Genomic DNA, 19,950 nt, shown 5'->3' on the forward strand with positions numbered 1-19,950 from the left:
AACCTAATGAAGAAGCATGGAATTGATTGAATGCCTCACCATCCTGGCTGTTTATCAAGTAAGTTAAATTGATTATTGAAAACCATCCATGGATGGCTGGCTCTCTGAAGAACGTTAGAGATCTTCTAGTCAATTTTTCAATTTTTACAGATGAATCTCAGATGGTTAAGTGATGTGGCCAAGGTCATGTGGGTAGTAGGGCTGAATTTATTCTCCAATTCAAAGCCTATTTCAGAACTTGTGCTCCTCTTTTTTAAACTTTTGATACTGTTTATCATTCCTTTCTTCTTCGAAACGGTTTCTTAGCTTGGTGCCTGGCACAGCGGTGTCTCATTATCCAAGGATTACTTGCTACATTTATTTGAGTCCCCCACATCAATACTGGGGCACTTCTGTGATCATTCCCAGACATGAACAGAATGGGGAAAAATTTGAGTTGCCTGATACACAAGTTTTCAGGTCAAACAAGGTGACACCACCTTTTTATTTGAGCTCTTATACTGTAAACAGCTGTTCTTTTTGAGATCTATTTAGATTAGATCCACATTTGCCAAATTTTCATACTTTTTGTTGGTAATTTTGCTGTTTAAAATGGCATGCAGCATGGTGGTGGAGTGCTACGTGGGGTTCCTAAGTGCGAGAAGGCTGGAATGTGTCTTATGGAGAAAATACGTGTGTTAGGTAAGCCTCATCAGGCATGAGTTATAGTGCTATTGAGTTCAATGTTGATGACTCAACCATATATGTTAAATTAGATTTCTTTATATAAAAGCTCACATAAAACAAGATTAGGTAAGATCAGTTAACTAAAATGTGACCAGAAGTCACAAGACCCTAGTCCTGGTTTCCTTTTGGACTAGTAGTTCAGTGTTCAGAGTTCACAATGACTATATGTAGCATAACTACCACATATAATGAGAATTGAATGTATTCCACTCCCTACTGGTTTCCCTCCTTCCTTTCTGAGGCTTTTTCTCAGTTCTCCCTGGCCTGTTCATCCCACCCCAGAAGTTGTAATGTCTTTCAGGACTCAGCTCTGGCCCTCTTCCTTGGCTTCTGCCACCCTCCATGCCAACAGTCCCCACATTCAGATCTCTGGCACTTTCCCAATCATTATTCCACAAGGGGAATAAAGCACCAACTCATGCATCATGAGTCATAGAATTACAGGATATTGATCAGGTGATAAAATATATCTACTAAGTTCCAGAACCTACCCCAAGGGCAAGACCAACAGAGTCCATGTCCTCTGGGGGGAACACTGGGGAAGACAATGACAAAAGTAACAATCAATGTAATCGGTATAACCAAAGTCAAAACTCAGGTGTCATGAGGCCATACCATTAGGAGTTTAAATGTAGACTGAGCAAATAGGTCAGCCAGATGTAAAGTTTAGGCTGAGAATTAAAGATTGAGTTGGAATTTATAGCCAAAGAGAATGGAGGTAGTGAATGAGAGGGTGGGTCTGGTTAGCTATGGGGCTTTTGTTTTGAGATGAGAATATTTGGGGTCAACGTGAATTGCTATAGAAAATAAAGAAGCAGCTAAATCCCAGCACTGCTAGCTACCCTCTTCTCTGCCCATCTGCCATGTAATGCTCTGACTCCCCCGCCTAAGAACATTTAATAAGTCTTAAAACATCAGTTTGAAGAGGAACTGACAAATTATAGTTGTGTTTGGGGGCACCAAATTATTTGTCTTGTAGTAAGTACGTGAATGGGAGGAAGGACCTGGAGTAAAATAAGACACCAAGGATGGGGAGGGCTGTGCCAGGTGCTGGAGTACCTTGAATGCCATCTTTGGTTGGCAGAATAATTCAGAAACAATGTCTTCTACTTAAAACTTTTTTTTTTTGAAGAGGGATCCTGATTGACTTAACTAGAAATTTCCTTTTTATTTCAAACGAAATTGACATTCTTCCTAAAATATCTTAGTTTATTTTACTTAATGAGACCGTGACTTGGTAAAAATAATTGATGATTTCTTCAAAGACCAAGGACCTTATAGAACCTGAGGTCTCTTGGTAGAAATAGAAGATGGAGTAAAATGTGCTGTGTTCTTGTGTATGTGTGTGTGAGAGACAGAAAATAAATTCCGAAATATTTACTATATCCAGACAGCACTTCAGATATGACCTATGTGATTGCTATTACAACATTACAAGATAGATTTGACTGTCTTTATATTGAATGTATATATGGCCCAGAAAGTGGCAGTAACTTGTTCAGGGTCCCCCACACTTCCCTCCCTCCCTGCCTCTCTCTGACTCTAGAGTCCTCTACATTGGCTTTAGTCTCTGACATTGGTCTCATTTCCATTGGAGGTGAGCCCAGGGCCACCAGGCTGAAACCCCAACTCAATCAGAGGTTCTGTCTCTTTCCAACAGAATCCACACAGGTTTTCTCATTGAGTCTCGTTGGCTCTGATTAGGACATGGGGCCATCTCTCAGCCAGTCTCTATGCCTAGGGAAATTAGACAGTCTAATTAGCCAGACCTGGTCACATGCCCAGGTGGGAGTGGTGGAGTCTCCTCCCACCTGAGCCTCAGACTGAGAAGGGAGAAGGGTGCTTTACTGAAAGAATGGGGAAGGGATATTGAACCCCTAGAACAGCAAATATCAATCAGGGGACATCTTGGTACCTAGGATGTTACTATCTCTTAAAAATTTGTTACAAAATAGCAAATACCTTTCTTTTTAAATACTGTTAGAATGACAATTATCCATTACCCAGTGGTATTATTGGTCAGCACCAATATTACATACTTTATACATAGTATTTCACCTAATTTTCTTCTCTACCCTCCAAATAGTTACTTATTATTAACCCATGTAATAGCTGCGCCGACTAGTATATTTGCAGAGGCTAACCAGCAAGGAACTGGCAGAGCCAAGTAGTAAACCTATCTCTGTCTGTGATCAAAGCCTGCTTTTTCCTTCCATCAGCGCTTGGCCCTAAAATAATGGTGCGTCCTCAGGCAGGGGCTTACTTGATGTTCTTTTCACAATCCCTGGTGGTCATTACACAGGCTTCTGAGCTTGTCTTACTTCCAATTCTTAAGCAAAAATCTATCATTTTCCCTAATGCCTGCCCACCTTCTGGGGAACATATAGTGTCTTTGCTTTAATGTCCGTGGATAAGCTACAACTTTGAAAGGGCAGGAGAAAACCACTTTGGAGCCTGAAGATGATCCATAATTCCGAAGTAAACAGTGCTGCCTGTCCCCAGACACTGTGTACCGTTAGGAAACAGGCCTGCAGTGCAAAGAACAGTCACTTGTTTTTAAGGTCAGGCTTTGTTTGATTTTCATTTGCTTTTACTGTTGAGAACACAACTCATTCTTAGATGTTTTCCAAAAAGACCTTTCGAACCAATGACTCTCAAACCATATTATGTCCCCTGGGAGCTTATTGGAATCCAAAGGCCTTAGCTTTCCCTCCCCAAAAGAATCAGGAGCTGTGGGGCAGGGTCCAACCCATGTACTTTACCCAGCTCCCCGTAGTTCGGTTGCGTCATAGCAGAAGATGTTGCATAAGAGATCTTATACCTAGCATGCGTTTAAATACCTTTCTAGCTTCCTAAGGTCACAAATATCAAATCCAGCAAGTGCATGCCCACTAAACAAGGGTCTCACACTCATGGTCCACAAATTAGATCCACTTTATACCACAGATAAAATTACGTTAGTTGACACAATACAAAACATGATACTGTTTTATTTGAACTTGGGTGCCTTTGTTTAGAAAGAGGATGCATTCTTCAGTTGTCTAGACTCTCACCCTCTTATTGTCCATACCTGCTACTTTACCCATTTAAGTAACCTGCTGGGTCCCTGCAGGCAACTTAATTTCCACCCTGGGTAAATAGTTGGAGAGAGAGGAGAACAGAAAGGCCAAGTGACTTCCCAAAGTGGGATCAAATTTTTGGTGTGGTAGGTGAGTTGAGAGCTTATATCATTGCCTAACCAAATTGCATGACTGTTTCCTATATCATGAAATAGTTTTCTGCTTTCAAATAACTTATGAAATCCCCTATAGCCCAGGTGGCAGCAGCTCACAGACTCTGCACCTGTCTCTCTCAGCTAATACTCCTCCTTCCTCTTCTTTACACCTGCCCTGCTGGAGACAAATATTTCATGCCTGTATTCTAGTGGTCAGCCCATCCCTCAAGTGGAATACACGGAGGAAGAAAAGAAAACATGGGGGACGGTATTCAGGACCCTGAAGTCCTTGTATAAAACCCATGCTTGCTACGAGCACAATCACATCTTCCCACTTCTGGAAAAGTACTGTGGCTTCCGTGAGGATAACATTCCCCAGCTGGAAGAGGTTTCTCAATTTCTGCAAAGTAAGTCCACTTCAGGGACAAAAGGGGAGGAGGGGGAGGGAAGGGAAAGGGAAGAAAGTAAATCGAGGCTCGTGTGAGTGTTTTTGTGGTAACGCATGCAGGTCGATTCTCCGAAAAACATTCCACTGCTGTGTTCTGTTTCACCCTAGCTTCCACTGTTCGTCCACTCTCATCCAAGACAAGGCGTCACATGTGGATTTTGCCATAACCGCGTCTCTGAAAAACACTTTTCCCCATACTCAAAGCCCTGGGTGCCCAGGCAGGGCTCTCCTTGTCATTCCTGCTGTCTTGTGAGATGGCTGCAGTGTGCATTTGTGTAAGAAATGTGCTCTTTGTGGCAATGCCAAGAGCCCTGAGCTCTAAGTCTGTTCATCCAACTGGTATGAATCTTGTTTTGACCCTCTCTAGTTGGAAGAAGCTGCCTCAGTTTAGTTATCTGTCAAACAGAGACTGTCTTTTAGGGAAATTGTGGGAATGAAATAAGACATCGCAAGTGAAAACACCCAGCATGGTGCTACATAGACAAGAGTCGCTTAGCGACTTTGGGCTGAATTGGAATCTGAGTCACTCTGTGGGGAAATACATTATTGGGATGACTGGCCTCTGCACACCCTTTCCGAGTGAAACATTTTCCTTTCTGCCAGGAGGTGCTAATTCAGCAAACCCAAAATAAAGCTATCAGCTAACACATATTAAACACCTAGTATGCGCCAGGTAGAATGAGAGAAAGTGGGAGGACAGACCACAGGTTTACAGAAATGAAGAAGCTTCTGTGCCCCTGAGCTAGGTGGAGATGGTATGGTTGGCTCTGGGGCAAGGAGCCGGGGAAATTATGTGGCAGGGAGGAAAGTGGTAGCTGGGATAGATTGGGGGATGGGCTCGATGATCCGTTGGGTCCCTCCTATTTGAACAGTCTCTACTTACCAGATAAAGAAGGGGAGGAGAGGGCAAGCAGAGTGAATTTCAGCCTGAAGGTCCAGGGGACATAGGCAGAGGGACAAGAAGGTCCTAACGACATTCTCTGGATAATTATCCATGTTTTCATGGCCAATAGTGAGATAATAAAATGGTAATACTAACAGCTGGGGAGTTATAGAGAAGTAACTAAGGAATAGATTTATTCTGAATCCAGTCTGAAGCCAGACTGATTGTAGTTGTGACCTTGGACACGAACTTTCACTTCTCTGTGTCTCAGCTTCCCCATCAGTGAAGTGGAGACAATACGAGCACCTACCTCACAGAGTTATTAGGAGAACTAGTCCGTATTTATAAAGTGCCTAGAACGGTGTCTGACATATGGTGCGCAGCATATCGTGTTAGCTGTCGTCGTCGTCATCATCATCACCAGCCAGATAGAGGAACCAGAGAGAGGATCAAAATGGCAACATTATCACTGATAAAAGCTACTTGGAGAATGTGGAATGGATGTACAAACAAAATGGACTTTCTAATGTTTCGTCTCTGACTTATAGAAACTTCTCTGCCAGTTCACTGGTGAAGTGTGTATTCTATTGCCTGGCCCAGAACAGACCAGAATATACTCCTCTGTGAGCAGTCAGGAGAGAAAGGGCCAAAGGGGTCAAACTGAGAATATTCGTTTTCTCTTCCCAAATGCTCCAATCAGAGAAGTGCTTGCTCTTTCTGGGGTGTAATGTGTGAAGGACAGCAGAGAAGCTAGAAGTGTTCCTTTCACACTCTGCGCTTGTGGAAGAGACATGAGAAATAAGGAATGAGTGTTTCATCCTAATAAACAATAATGAAAGCTAAATTTATTAAATGCCCCAATGTGCTAGGCTCTGTGCTAAGTACTTTATATTTATTAGCTCATTTGATTCTTAGAATAACCCTAGTAAATATCTATCCACGTTTTGCAGAGAAGGAAATAAGGCTCAGAGAAATGACGTCACTTGACCCACATCGCCCAGCTACAAAGTGTAAGGGCAGAGATGTGAAGCCAAGTCTACTTGGCATCAATACCCGTGCTCTAGACGGTTGGGAGTATTGCTTCCCTACCTAAAGGTCTTCAGGCCCCTCTGGCTCTGCCATGATAGGCTTTGGGTTTTCTTTCTCTGCTTCACAGCTTGCACTGGATTCCGCCTCCGACCTGTGGCTGGCCTGCTTTCCTCTCGGGATTTCTTGGGCGGCCTGGCCTTCCGAGTCTTCCACTGCACTCAGTACATCAGACATGGGTCCAAACCCATGTATACCCCTGAACCGTGAGTATTCTCCTCCTGCTACCAGTATCCAACCGCAGTGAGTGCCATTCCTCACTGCTCCAGGAATGAGGTTTGGGTTCATCGAGGGCTGGTCCACAGGACTAGTTTTCTGGATGGTTTGATGGTAGCACAAAGAGAGAGAGCATCTCTCCCAGGTGTTCTGTCTGTCCAGTAGACCATACTGATTGGAGATTTGGGCGTCTTGTGGACCACACATTCAGATCTCCCCTGGCCATGGGAATAAGAGGTCACAGTCAAGCTCTAAAGGAATTGTAAGAGTCAGAACTATGATGTTCCAAATGCGAACAGGAAAAAGTGGTGGCCAAACTATCTCAATACCTCCAGAATACACATTTAGATGATTCTAATCTTTTTATGTCTAGCTGTGTCTTGTCTGAAGGTAGAGAATGGCTGGCCACTGTGCCCCTTACATTGGCATTTAGCCATCTTCTTAATCAAATAAAACTTATGCAATTTATAAAAAGTCAGTAGGATGCCCAAAATGATTTTTTCCTGTCCTCAAAGTTTATAACTACAAATCAGAAAAGATCTATTCCTAATGAACCTGGCACATAATGTGTTAAATAAATGTAAATTTTCTTCTCTGACTATTGCTCCCTTCTAGAATAAGAAAAGAACAGCACTATTTTTTTTATTCATTTTTTATTTCTTATGGGGAATAACTGGGCACACTGCATCTGCCCAGGATGTCAATACCAGGATGGAGACTTGGGATGGGAAGCATTCGTGACCCGCAGCTTGCTCAGGTGTATAGGAGGCAGTCCATAGGGTCTTCTGCTCTGCGCCCCACTGAGCATGCACCTGAGACCCCCTGGCTGTTGTTCTCTGACTTGCCCCTTACTTTTCTTTCCCCTTCTTCCTTTTCTTTTGTACTTTGCCTCTTCTGATCCCAAACTTTACATACCATTTATGCTTAGGAGTGAGGTCATAAACTTGAATGGCTCACTTCTTTTCAACCTGCCTATTTCTCATGTAGAAAGACTGAGTCTGACTTGGCTTATAACCCTCCTTACTTCCAAGCTCTTTGCTTTCTGTCTTTCAGTGACATCTGCCATGAGCTGTTGGGACATGTGCCCTTGTTTTCAGATCGCAGCTTTGCCCAGTTTTCCCAGGTGAGGAATGGATCCTTTTGGCCTTTTAATTATAAGATTGAGATCTAGATTGCTCAAGTGAATTGAACCTTTGGAGGGACCCTTGTGTCCTGTGCAAGGGTGGAAACCAGATACAGTTCTGTGATCCCGCCAGAGATGGGCGTATGGTCCCATGCGGATGGCTAAATACCCATTCCAGGGATCACAGCATGGGGGTGGTGAACACTCATCTTCTGAATTATATATGTGCTGTGGAATTTGCTAATCTCCCTTGTCCTACCAGGTTTACTTTAAGAGGCGTTTCATCCATGAAAGCCTGACTGAACCCCACATAGAAGTAACCTTACCTTCTTTCAAGTTCTCCTGGCACCTTTCCCCTCCTCTTTAGGACCTTGCTGTTTCCTACCTTGTCAGGCAGTCATTTTGGTATATGCTTTAATTAAATAAGATAATATTTGCTGAGAATCCAATGCCAATAGCCCAACTCATAGTTGGCAAAAACTGATGTGCGAAATGGCTTGCCATTATCATCAAAGCAACAGGTTAGGCCTTGATTCATCTATCACAGTGGTGAGCTTTTTACATGAGAGAAAGAAACCTAGTAATTCCTTCAGAGCGCTGAGAGGCTAAACCATGGTTGGGGAGCTGGGATCGTGGGAAAGTTGAATGATGCATCCACACATCCCACCCTGCCAGCAACCAGCTGTGCGACCTGTGTGCCTCAGTCTCCACAAATAAGAATCAATACAAAGCTTTGATTGCCAATCTTCTCCTTCACAGGGAAGAATAAAGAATCAAATGGAACAAGTCATAAGTAAATACTGCACCAAATATGAATTTCGGAGTAATGGGATTGTGTGTGAATTTTATAAGCCTTTTCCCTCAGCTGGAAGAAATAAATATTTTCACTGTTGGTTGAAGGGGTTACCAGTTAATATCTGGAACAAACAGACAAACAAGCAAAAAAGCTGAATTCACTGCCTGCTAAGTAAGGGAGACCTGTATACAATCTGTCCAAACAAAGAAAACCGTTGCTATTGTGTGGCCTTTGGGGACCTGTTGTGTTCAGAGATTGTTGGACTTTTACAAGTGGAATGTTTGGGGATTAGCTGAACTTTAACTCAGAAGTGTCACCATGGGACCGAGGCTGTTGTTGACTGGCTAACTTTCAGAAGCATGGTTCCTGCTGTAGAGATGTCATTGATTGCTTGGGACAGCTTTAAAACTGGGATTTTTTCCTATGGCCAAAGAATAATCAGTGATTTCCTTAGAGAATAGGAACTTTTTTTTCTCACTACTAGAAACTCTTCTGCTTGGTCAGAGGCTAAGTGACAATCCACCTTAAGCCATTTCCATTTGGGGGCGCCCCCCAGAGGAGTGGACAATTACCTGAGTCAACAGATGGATGCTACTGGGCCATCAGTGTCACACGGCTCTAACTTATAGCTGGACAGTCCCAAGGCAGGATGTCATTTTCAAAGCACATTCTTTTTAGATCTAAAGGAGGACTTGCTTCCCACTAGAGTGCAAGATGGGATGGGGATGAAACACAAGGAAATCTTGGGACCCCTTGTTTTAGGCTTTGGGTTCACAAAGAATGGTGACCATGGGAACAGAGCACTCTTTCAATGGCTTCTGTTAGACTGCAGCATGCTTGGACAGGAAGGATGGAACAGAGATGGGGAGAGGGGCAAGAGAGGATAGCCAAGCTGTCTGAACTTAGTTCACTCTAACTTAGCATTTTCTCAGCATGTAATATGGGCCAGGCTGTAAGTTTGGCCCAGAGATGAAGACCATGTGCCCTCTTGCTTCAAAGTAAGCCCAGTCCTTCGTCCTTCTCTGTCTACACCGATTATTTTTGTTATCTCACCCAAACTCACTGTATTAAATATCATCTCTATCCTGATGATGACCACATTTATATCTTCAGCCCAAATCTCAGTCCCCAAACTCAGACTTACGTATCCAAGCACGTACTCAATCTCTCCACGTGAATGTCTGTTAGACATCCGTATTCATCCTGTCCAAAACAGAATTCCTGATCTTTTTGTCCAAACCTCCAACCACAGCTCTCCCTATGTTAGTTCATGTCAACTCCATCTTTTCAGTTGCTCAAACCAAAAGCACTTAGGGGACATTATTGGCTTCTTTCTCTCTCAAATATCCGTAACCAATCTTTCTGAAAGTTATATGTATTCTGCCTTCAAAGTATGTGTAGATCTGACCATTGTCCATCACGTCCACTGTTCTCAAGCTGGTCTCAGCCACTCTTGTTTCTCACCCGGGAACTGTGTCCATCTACCACATCTAACTGGTCTATCTACCTCTAGCCTTGAACCCCGCTAATCTGTTCTCACATAGCGCCACAGTAAATCTTGGATGACATAAATCAGATCTTGCCACTTCTTTGCTCAAAACCTTGCGGTGACTTCCATTTCACTGAGAAGAAAGTCCTAAACCCTAAAATAGCCAAAAAAGGTTTTATATGACTGAGCCGCAGATCCCTCTTTGATACCACCTGCTACTCTCCCCACTCTTATCCTGTTCTAGCCATACTGGTCCCTCCTTGTTATCTAAACCTGCTGACATTTCTCCTCCTTAGAGAGCTTTTTCACTGGCTATATATGTGGTCTATATGGTGCTCTTTCTTCAGATGTCAGCAGAGCCAACAACCTCACTTCCATCAAATCTTTGGTCAAATATCACCTCAATGATACTTGCTCTGAAACCCTATTTAAAATTGCAGCCTCCCCCTGTTCTCCTGGCACTCCCACTCCCCCTTGTCCCTTTTTTCTTTTGTTTCCTTTCCAAATAACTTATTCCTTCTAATATACCTACGTCTATGCTTATTATTTATTGTCTGCCTTAAATGTAAATGCCATGAGGTCTAGGATCTTTATTGATTTTGTACACTGCCACCTACATAGAAGTCATTCAACAAACATTTTAGAATGAATAAATGCATATTGTAGGGAAAGCATGTATATTTATTTGTGTATATACACTCTGTCTGATACAAAGCAGGCTGGAGCAAATGTTGTAAAAGGGACAAAGACAAAGCAACCACTAGGGGAATTCTGTAATTGGAGCTGTGATGAGAAGGGATCCATAACATTTCAGACTCTCTTGCTAATATTAACCTGGGTGGATGTCAAACATTTCTCTGCAATTCTCCTGCGGCATCTCGAGCAGACATCATTAAGACACTCATCTTGTATTCCAGGAATCTTCTGCTTGAGCTATGGGAGGATAATCACTGAGCTGGAATCAAGAAATGAAACTTTAGAAACAACCTACTGTATGGCCTTGAGTAGGTCACTTCCCTTCTCTGTGCCTCAGTTTTCTCATTTGTAAAGTAAATACAAAGGACCAAGTGATAAAGTAAGGTTTTCCTGCTCTAGAGATCTATGATTCTATGATGTGTGCCTAGGGAAGACTTAACAGAGTAATCGGGTCTATCTGGGCCCTTCTGAAGGCTTCTGGTCACCCATCACCTTCCTGTGGTCAAGTACGTGGCTGGAGCTGAGGGTGAAGTTTGAAGTTAGGCAGACCCCAGCCATGCCAGCGACTCTGTTTCTGTGCAATTACAGGAGATTGGCCTTGCCTCTCTGGGCGCACCTGATGAGTACATTGAGAAACTCGCCACGGTAAGTTCCCTCTGCCCCTGGTGGAGATTGAGAGTGCAGTAGGCTGCAGCCCTCAGGGCTTCAAAGCTTTGATCCTCCCCTGAAAGCCAGGCCATTTGGGGGAAAATATCAGAATGTGCTGACTTACACTGACACAAGTGAAATTTCACGTTTTGATTTTTCCCTAATGGTCTGATTTTGAAATCAGCTGCATGCAAATGTTTACATGTAATTTTAAACAAAATGTCTTCAACACAAATAGGCTGTAATGATAGCCCTTGAGAACCTTTGGGCATGAAGTGTGTGTGGGGGGAGGGGGAAAGCCTGGATTCATGGCTTTGAAAAGGAGATATTTACTCTCTACCTTTGCGCTGGAGCCAGCATCAGGATCTTTCCTTTATTAGACACAAGGTGGAAATGGGGGTGGGCTTTCCTCGTGTTATCAAACACTTCGCTCTCCCCAGTGACTGTGATGACTGACACTCGTCCGTGGAAGCATGGAGTCAGCAGCTCTGCACAGCAGGGTTTGCTTCCTACAGACTGCTTTCCAACTTGAGTTCATCCCTCCCCAGCGTCTGAGTCACATTTCTTACAATTTGCTCAGCCTGGGAGATGAAAAATAAAGCTTTGTAAGCAAATTAGGGAACATAAATGGATGCAAATTTATCATTAAGATGTACCAGTTTAGAAGTTTATGAATTCAGTATATCAGAAGGGCAAAAGCCCTCAGAAGTTTTTTTCTCGCTGACCAGCTGCTGTGAACCCCTGGGCAAGTGGCTTTGGCTTCCTCATCTCTAAAAATGGTTACATTCGTTTATATTCTGCCCATATAAAAAGTATATCATAAGGGTCTGAAGAGTTAAGTGTGTGTGAACATGAGTTTTCACATGTCAGATTCTATTTAGATGCAAGATGCAGCTTTCAAAGAAGTAGAAGAGCTTGATAGAATCCCTCACTTGTGGGAAGAAAACAAACTCAGAACTCAGAGCATCATGTTACCTGCTGTGACAATGATAAAATACTCCTCACCAACCTAACTTCTCAAAAAAAAAAAAATCTTATTGTTGATACACTGGGCTGGGAATGGTTCTAGATTCTCACTCTATCTTTGATTTGCTGTGTAATTGGATGCATGTTGCTTGACCTCTCTGGGCTGAAAACACCTCATCTGTATGCGAGGAGGTCAGACTGACTTAAGCTGACAGCCTTCCCAGGTTTCACATTCTCTAGTACAATAAACAGACTTAACTAGTAACCCACCCCTAATTCTCCAAGACCATGACTGTCTCCAGCAGCTACTGGGCTTAAGGTTTCTCTTGGCCCTGGTCAGTAGGGTTATGCCAGAATTCCAGAATCACCTTCTCCAGGCCAGGCATCTAGGACAGGCTGGACCAGGAGCTGTTTAAAGAAAAGGGCTTGGTTATTTGAGGAGGATAAGTGCAGTTGTTGGCAGTACATCAGAACCCCCCCTCCCAAGTTTTAGCATGGATGGCAGGATGCCCTCAATGATTTTATCACTACCCAATCTCCTACCTCCCATGATTGAGCTTGATGGGATTGCGTGGTAAGTCTGACCAACTAAAGGGAACTTCTCATTCTAGTTAATGCCACAGAGAAGAAAGCAAAAGGGATTGAGGAGTTCCTGTCATCTGGAGTTACCTGTTGGGGGTATCTTCTTGGGGCTTCCTCAGTATCCCCTCTCTCCTTCCTACTGCATCTTACATTCAGCCACTTCTTGATTCAACCAGTGACTGGATAGAGTAAGACATAGGACACAGAGATTCAGATTCTGTCATGATTCAGAGAACACACCTGTATGAACTCCCACCTGGACAGTCCTGTTCTTAACCCTGGGGCATCTGTTGAGTTTCCCTTCCTTGGGGTGTGCTCTCAACTTCACTTTCCATTCCAGATTTACTGGTTTACTGTGGAGTTTGGCCTCTGCAAACAAGGAGACTCCATAAAGGCATACGGTGCTGGGCTCTTGTCGTCTTTTGGTGAATTACAGGTATGACCCCATTTATATGCATTTTGAGATTCAACCCAGGGATTAATCCTCAAGTGATTGGTACCTTAGCAGCTATGATTTGTTCATGACTTTGGGGATTAGATGTGGAAATTGAACTGCAAGTACATGGGTCTACAAAACAGAAGGGCCTCCCGATCCCAAGGCTGAACTGTGCGTACAGATGTATGCAAATCCGTGTGGTTGCTCTCACATCCTCTATTGATCATCTCACATGAAAATGGCTAGAGGGAGTTACTCCTTTCTATCTGAACTGTAGGTTTTAGATGGGCTATGAAGGGTAGGATCTAGTATACGTGAAATAATTTAGTTTACTGCATTTGGGCTGGGGTGTAGAAGGAATCGGGATGAGATGGGAGAAGGTGCACAAAGAGCCCATGGGAGGCAACAGGAACCTCTTACCCAGACTTAACTGTGACAACTTTCCACTTGCTGCCTGCAGTACTGCTTGTCTGGCAAGCCAAATCTCCTCCCCCTGGAGCTGGAGAAGACAGCCATCCAGGACTACCCTGTCACAGAGTTCCAGCCCCTCTATTACGTGGCTGAGAGTTTTAATGATGCAAAGGAGAAAGTGAGGTGAGGTGGTGACCAAGGTGGGTCAGAAACTCTTGGGGCTTCCTGACGTGGTCTGGTGCCATTGATCCATGGGTAGTTGTCCAGGAGAGTGGACTCCAATGCTTATAGCAACAGTATGCAGCAGACAGAGCCTCCCCACCCTTGTCCCTTTCCACTTTCTGCTTGGGAGGGGTTCCTTAGTGGGATCCCATTTCACAGATTATTGTCTGGATATGTTGACCCCTGCAGACAATTCTGCCACTGGATCCTTGCTTTAATGCAGCCACCAAGTCCAGGCACTGAACTCTCCTGTGTACAGAGCAGCCACAGAAGGCCCGCAACAAATCATTCCTAGGATTCTTCTAACCCTGGGGGGTCGGTCCCTTGTTCACTTTATTCTCACAACACCTGCATAATTCACCCCCTCAACTCCTTCAAATTTCACCCACACTTAACCTATTTTATGTGTCTTTCTCTCACCAACTTACTTAAAATACCTACCCAGCCCCATCCCTACACTCCTTACCCCCTTATGCAATTTATTTTTCTCCTTAGCAACCTGCTAATGTTTAATATATTATGTGATTTAAGCTCTATTTGGGTAGGAATTTTTGTCCTTTCTGTTTTCCTGTTCTTTCCCTAGTCTCTGGAACAGTTCCCGATACACAGTGAGGAGGCGATAAGTAATAGGCAAATGCATCCATCTCAGAGGCAATCCAGCAAAAGGCTGATGGAGATGGAAAGCTAGCAGGACTCGGATTCTCAGCCCTCTGAGCTGACAGCCCTGTCTATAATCTGCTTGAGTGACTCTCCTCCCAGCAGGAGACAGGCCAGGCAGAGGGTCTACCTGGACATGGCTATCCTGATACTCAGTGTTTGTTACCACATTTGTTTTTTGTCTTACCAGTGAGCAATGATAGACATAGATATATAGGTTTCTGGGATCCCATGAAGCTGGGTATGCCAGCTTCCACACGTTGAGCTTAGGCAATAGAAGGTAAAATGCTTGCCCACTGGTCCACATGGTTTGGCCTAAGATGACTCCCTTCCTCCTATCTCTCCAGGGCCTTCAAGTTTTTTGTTATTCCTTTCTAATTATTTCCTAAATCTCCACCCCTTACTGGGAGTATAGCCTTTCTCTAGCCTCTAAAGGCTCCTCTGTGCCATTTCTGGGACCCTTTTGGAGTATGGATTTCAGTGGTTTTGTGCATTACCCATCTGGGGAAGAAGAGGAAGAAAAAGAAGAGGAAGAAGAAGAAGAAGAAGAAGAAGAAGAAGAAGAAGAAGAAGAAGAAGATTAAATGCCTAACACCTATTATGTACCAAACAGTGTTCTAAGAGTTTTTCATGTATTGATTCATTTAATCTTCAAATAAGACTACGAAGTTTGCAGGTGGGGCTCAGAAGCATAGAAGGGGTAAGAGACTCACCCAGGGTCATACAGCTGGTAAGTGGCTGACCCAGGGTTTGGACGCAGGTGGTGGGGCTCAGAGACAGTATTCATAACCTCTCTGTCAAACCAGGATCACATTTAAATGGGCCCTCCTGGTGATGACTTTCCAACCTAGGAAGTGATCAGTCCCAGACCAACAGGGAAGAGCTTCACAGAACCTGGACTTCTTGGGCCTTTGAAATCCCACCCACCCTGTCAGTGTCCACAGACAGAGGAGACATCCACAAAAACTCCATCCTGCTGAGAGGTGACTTACAGAAGCAAAGGGAATGCTGAAAAACAGGGTTCAGAAAAGGAAGGGATTCTCTCAGAGCCTCCCCGCTAAGAGAAACCAGCTTCAATCATTTTTAGTTTCAAGATTCAAGCTCTAGGCAGAAAGAAACAGTGCTGAGTGTGGCCATGTGCCCACTCCCTGGCTGGACGAGGGGCGGGCCCTGAACCTGACCGCCTAGATGAAGCACTTCCAGTGCATAGAGGCAGATTGCCCAAAGGAAAGATGAGGTTAACTATGGGACTAAGAGGGAAGAGGTGCAGAGCAGGCCAAATCACAGACATGCATTACGTGCTTCATGTCACCAGTGGGGCTGAGAAAGCTCTTTTCGGAGAAGTAGAGGTGTAGAGACATCCGTCACCATTTGTTTTTCTTGAGTCCCCAGTCACTAATGAAAGAGAACAGCGAACACTCATGTAGCCCTTAGTCTATACTGTAACAGCATTGCTACGACCCTCTCAGGTCGCACTGCTCTTGTTCCAGTTGTATAGAGGAATGAGGACACAGGTGGAGCCCGCAAGGGCTGTCGTTGGCAGAGGTAAGGTTTGAACCCAGTGCCTGGCTCTGGAACTTGGGTTTCCAGCCACTATGATCCACCACTCTTGCCAAACTTGGAGAGCCCACTAGTTTCCCTTAGAACTGTCTTCTCAGTATGGTAGCTTCGACTCTCACCAGAAGCCGACTTAGCCATATCATTCGTGATGCCATTGCAGTGTATTGGCTATTTGGGAGTATTTATTAGTTGCATTGCTTGATGTCCCTCATAAGGCCCTCCTGCTACATCCCTCCCAGACCCAGGAGTAATGAATGCATCAAGAAGGCAAAGAAGTGAAGAGAACAGGCCAGAGTCAGACTACCTAGATCCCTCTTCAGCTGCACAATTTATTGCCAGGATGACGTTGGTAGTCATTGAACCTCCCCAAAAGTCAGTTTTCTCATCAGTAAAATAGGGATAGTAATAGTACCTTCCATCTAAGGTTTTTATGAAGATTAAATTAGGAATGCTAGTTGTAAAGAGTATAGAACAGTTAGGACTTCACATAGTTCTTGGCACATCAGAGGCACTCAATTCATGTTAAATTTCATTAATAGCATAATGTTTTCTTCCATTCTTGAGGCTTTCTTTCCCTCCTTGCATTGATTTCCAAGCATCTCAGAGCTTATTTTTTCTATAGCATTCTTTGGCTAGATTTATTTGCTCTTTTGATTTTATTTAATTCTTACCAATTTTGGCCTTAATGTATTCTGTGCTTTTATTGTAAGCTATCTCTGTCTTTTTGGAGGTACATAACTACATGTGTGTGTCTATATGTGTGTGTCTATACACCTAGACACATACACAGCACACAAAGGCTGCCCAAGAGGATCTCACTAAAATTACATCTCACTTCTCAGCCTGGTTTCTAAAGCCCCTGTTCTAGCGAGATTGAAGTGAAATGCCACTGAGAAATCTTTTAGGATTATTTTTCCCTGAATGGTGCCCTTTACTGAGCTCTGTGGATTTGGTTTCAGGAACTTTGCTGCTACAATCCCACGGCCCTTCTCAGTTCGTTATGACCCATACACTCAAAGGATTGAGGTCTTGGACAATACGCAGCAACTTAAAATATTGGCCGACTCCATCAACAGTAAGTAACTTACACCCCAGGAAGCCACTCTCTTTTTCCAGAAATAGAGTTATTTTCTTAACCTCACCATAGGAACAATAAGAAATTTATTAAATATTGAATTAGAGAGAAAAGCATCTCCAGTTAAGCAATTTGTTTGTCGAGGGAGAAAAACTCAGCAAAAAGGCCAGAATTGCTTTGAGTGTCTTTTCTTCTTGACCTTCCTAGATTCCATGCTACCTCCCACCACCATACCAGCTTTCCACCCGGGCTTGTCACCGCCATGTTCCTCTTTCTCCTTTGCCTGTCCACTCTGTTTCCTCTAAGTGCCCAGTGGATATTGCTGTGCCTGGAATTCCAGCCCTTATACGACAGGTTCTAGTTACTCTATTGGCCATCTAGTAGCTCATCCATGGGCCTTCCACGCTTCCAAGACAATGAGGCTATTATAACAGTTGTTCGTAAACAAATCACAGTATTACATTGATCTTCACTGGATTCTCTTTCCAGTGCTTCAAACTCCCCTCCGGCACCACTGACCAGGTTTTACTTCCCATACTCCCTCCTGGCTTCTGGCCTTTGCTCATGCAGTACTCTCACGCCCGTTCTCATTTAGAGGTCCCCAATTCCAGTTCATCTTTTAAGTCTTCCATAGGTATCTCTTCTTCTAGGAAGACTGGTGTGGGTGTCCTTCCCCTGCCTTGGCATTCCCACAGATCCCTCTCTCAGAGCACATATCACTATATTGTTTTGTAATTGTTTACTTGTCTGACTCCCCAACAAGACCTGAGTAGAGGACCAGGTTGGGTGCACTGTCTAATCCCTGCTACCTAACCCTAATCCTAAAAAAGTGTATTAGGTCCTCAAGAGTTATTAAAGGATGGATAAAACCATCAAAGGGATGAGCAGCCTAAAGGGAGGAATCGTAGGTCAAGTGGAGGTTCCTACCTTATGTAACACTAACGAAAGCCAAAAAGGCAGGTGGGCTTGAAATATCCCTCTAATACCCCACTGATATTGCTTGTCCATCTCCAGGGCCCCTTCTACTTCTCTGAAGTGTCTTTGTTCCTGGGGCCCCTTGGCATGTGAGAATATCGCATGAACGGGAGCAGGTCCATTGTAGTCCAGTGGTCTAGCAATCTAGGCTGAGTTATCTGCTTAGACCACGCATTCTCAAACTCAGTGTACATCTGAATCATTTGGAGAGCTAGTTAAAAATGCACTGTCCTGACTCATAGCCCCAGATGAAATTTACTGAATTTGTAGTAAGTCTTGGGAGTTTGTATTTGTAACAAGGCCCTAGGTGATTCTGACTCAGGAGGTTCATGTGAACTATACTTTTAGGTTTCATGGCTTAGGTCCTTGCAAGTATCTATAGATGTTCCTGTAAAAGAAAAAGAGAGACAACTGTTAACTCTTTCCATGGAAAGAGGAAGCTAATTACATTAAAACTTGTAAGTCCCTATGCTATAACTGCCCAAATTCTATCACCGTAACTAATCTGTAAGCTCCTTGAAGGTTGGGGCGGTACCCAGCATATCCCACTGATCCCCTAATGTGTTACACATTGTAGAAATTTAAAGGGTGTTTTCTCATGATGTGAGTGGCCCCCCTTTTTTTTTTTTCGTAGGTGAAGTTGGAATCCTCTGTAGTGCCCTCCAGAAAATAAAGTGAAACCATGGACAAAACCTGTCAAAGGAGAATCTGTTGATGGAAATCCAACTACTTTCATTTCATCTGAAAAAGTTTGAAAAGCAAACCTTAATTTGAACTGACAGCCTTAAATCCTTTTTGGTACAAGATGGTAGATGAACAAATAAAGCCAAATAATTTGAAATGACAGCATATTAGTATACTCCAAAGCATAATCTTTTGGGGTCATCTTTGATTTAGGGACGATAATCCTATACTCTCGATTCAGTTACAATCAATAATCTGTCACATGTCATCAAAGTTAATTAAAATTGGGACGTGATTTATTCAAGCTTCATATGCGCTTTTGTTATTTGCCATAGAGAATTCCTAAAGGAATACGTATCACTCAGTGTAAAACACAAGCCTGATATTAGATTGAATTTGCTGATTTCATATAACTTTAACCTACAAAAGTCATTTTTTATTTCAGTCAACTATGATTCTAATTATTGTGTTTTATCCATGTAGATTTCCATTAATTCAAGAGCCCGTTAAAATAGTTATAGAGGTTGAAGTTCGTAGCATAATATTGAAGCATTTCTGAATATTTTATTGTAATCATAAGTACTGCCATGGAGGGTAATACCACTCCACACCTGATTCCCACCACTTTCAGTATCATTGTCCAATTAATTGTCATCTGTTTTGGAGATATTTTGCAGACACATGCGATGCAACAGATGTTAACTGAAGGCTTGGCTGGTAGATATTCAATAAGTACTCATTGAAAGAATAAGGGAAGACATTATTAAATAGCAAATCCTGAACAAAAATGAGAATTTTAGTTATGTTAAAAAAAATCTAGTGGTTAGAAAATTTTGCAGTTTCAAATGTTTCTTGGAAGGAAATATTCTTCTCCATTGCCTTAAAAATACATCAACAGGATAATCTTGTGACATGAACAAATGGTCAGTCTCAGATTTCTAACCCATTACAGGAGTTCACTGTGGTGATCTAAGTTATGTCTGGATAGTCAAGAGACTTTGATTTCTGTTGGCCTTACATTTTACACAAATGCATGAATATCTGCAAAACAGTAGGG

At 43.2% G+C, this 19,950-nt stretch overlaps 1 protein-coding gene across 1 annotated transcript in view; it reads left to right on the forward strand.

Annotated features, from left to right (window-relative positions):
* The window catches only part of PAH (phenylalanine hydroxylase), a 74,191-nt gene extending 54,999 nt beyond the window's left edge, over positions 1-19,192 (forward strand). Inside the window, exons 6-13 of the mRNA XM_026499792.4 lie at positions 4,151-4,347; positions 6,428-6,563; positions 7,627-7,696; positions 11,266-11,322; positions 13,214-13,309; positions 13,770-13,903; positions 17,119-17,234; positions 18,844-19,192. Coding sequence (XP_026355577.1) covers positions 4,151-4,347; positions 6,428-6,563; positions 7,627-7,696; positions 11,266-11,322; positions 13,214-13,309; positions 13,770-13,903; positions 17,119-17,234; positions 18,844-18,887 — 850 coding nt within the window. The 3' untranslated portion in view covers positions 18,888-19,192. The remainder of the gene's footprint in view (positions 1-4,150; positions 4,348-6,427; positions 6,564-7,626; positions 7,697-11,265; positions 11,323-13,213; positions 13,310-13,769; positions 13,904-17,118; positions 17,235-18,843) is intronic.
* The last annotated feature ends 758 nt before the right edge of the window (positions 19,193-19,950 follow it).

This window comes from Ursus arctos, unplaced genomic scaffold (assembly GCF_023065955.2).
Source record: "Ursus arctos isolate Adak ecotype North America unplaced genomic scaffold, UrsArc2.0 scaffold_21, whole genome shotgun sequence".
Taxonomy (NCBI): Eukaryota; Metazoa; Chordata; class Mammalia; order Carnivora; family Ursidae; genus Ursus; species Ursus arctos.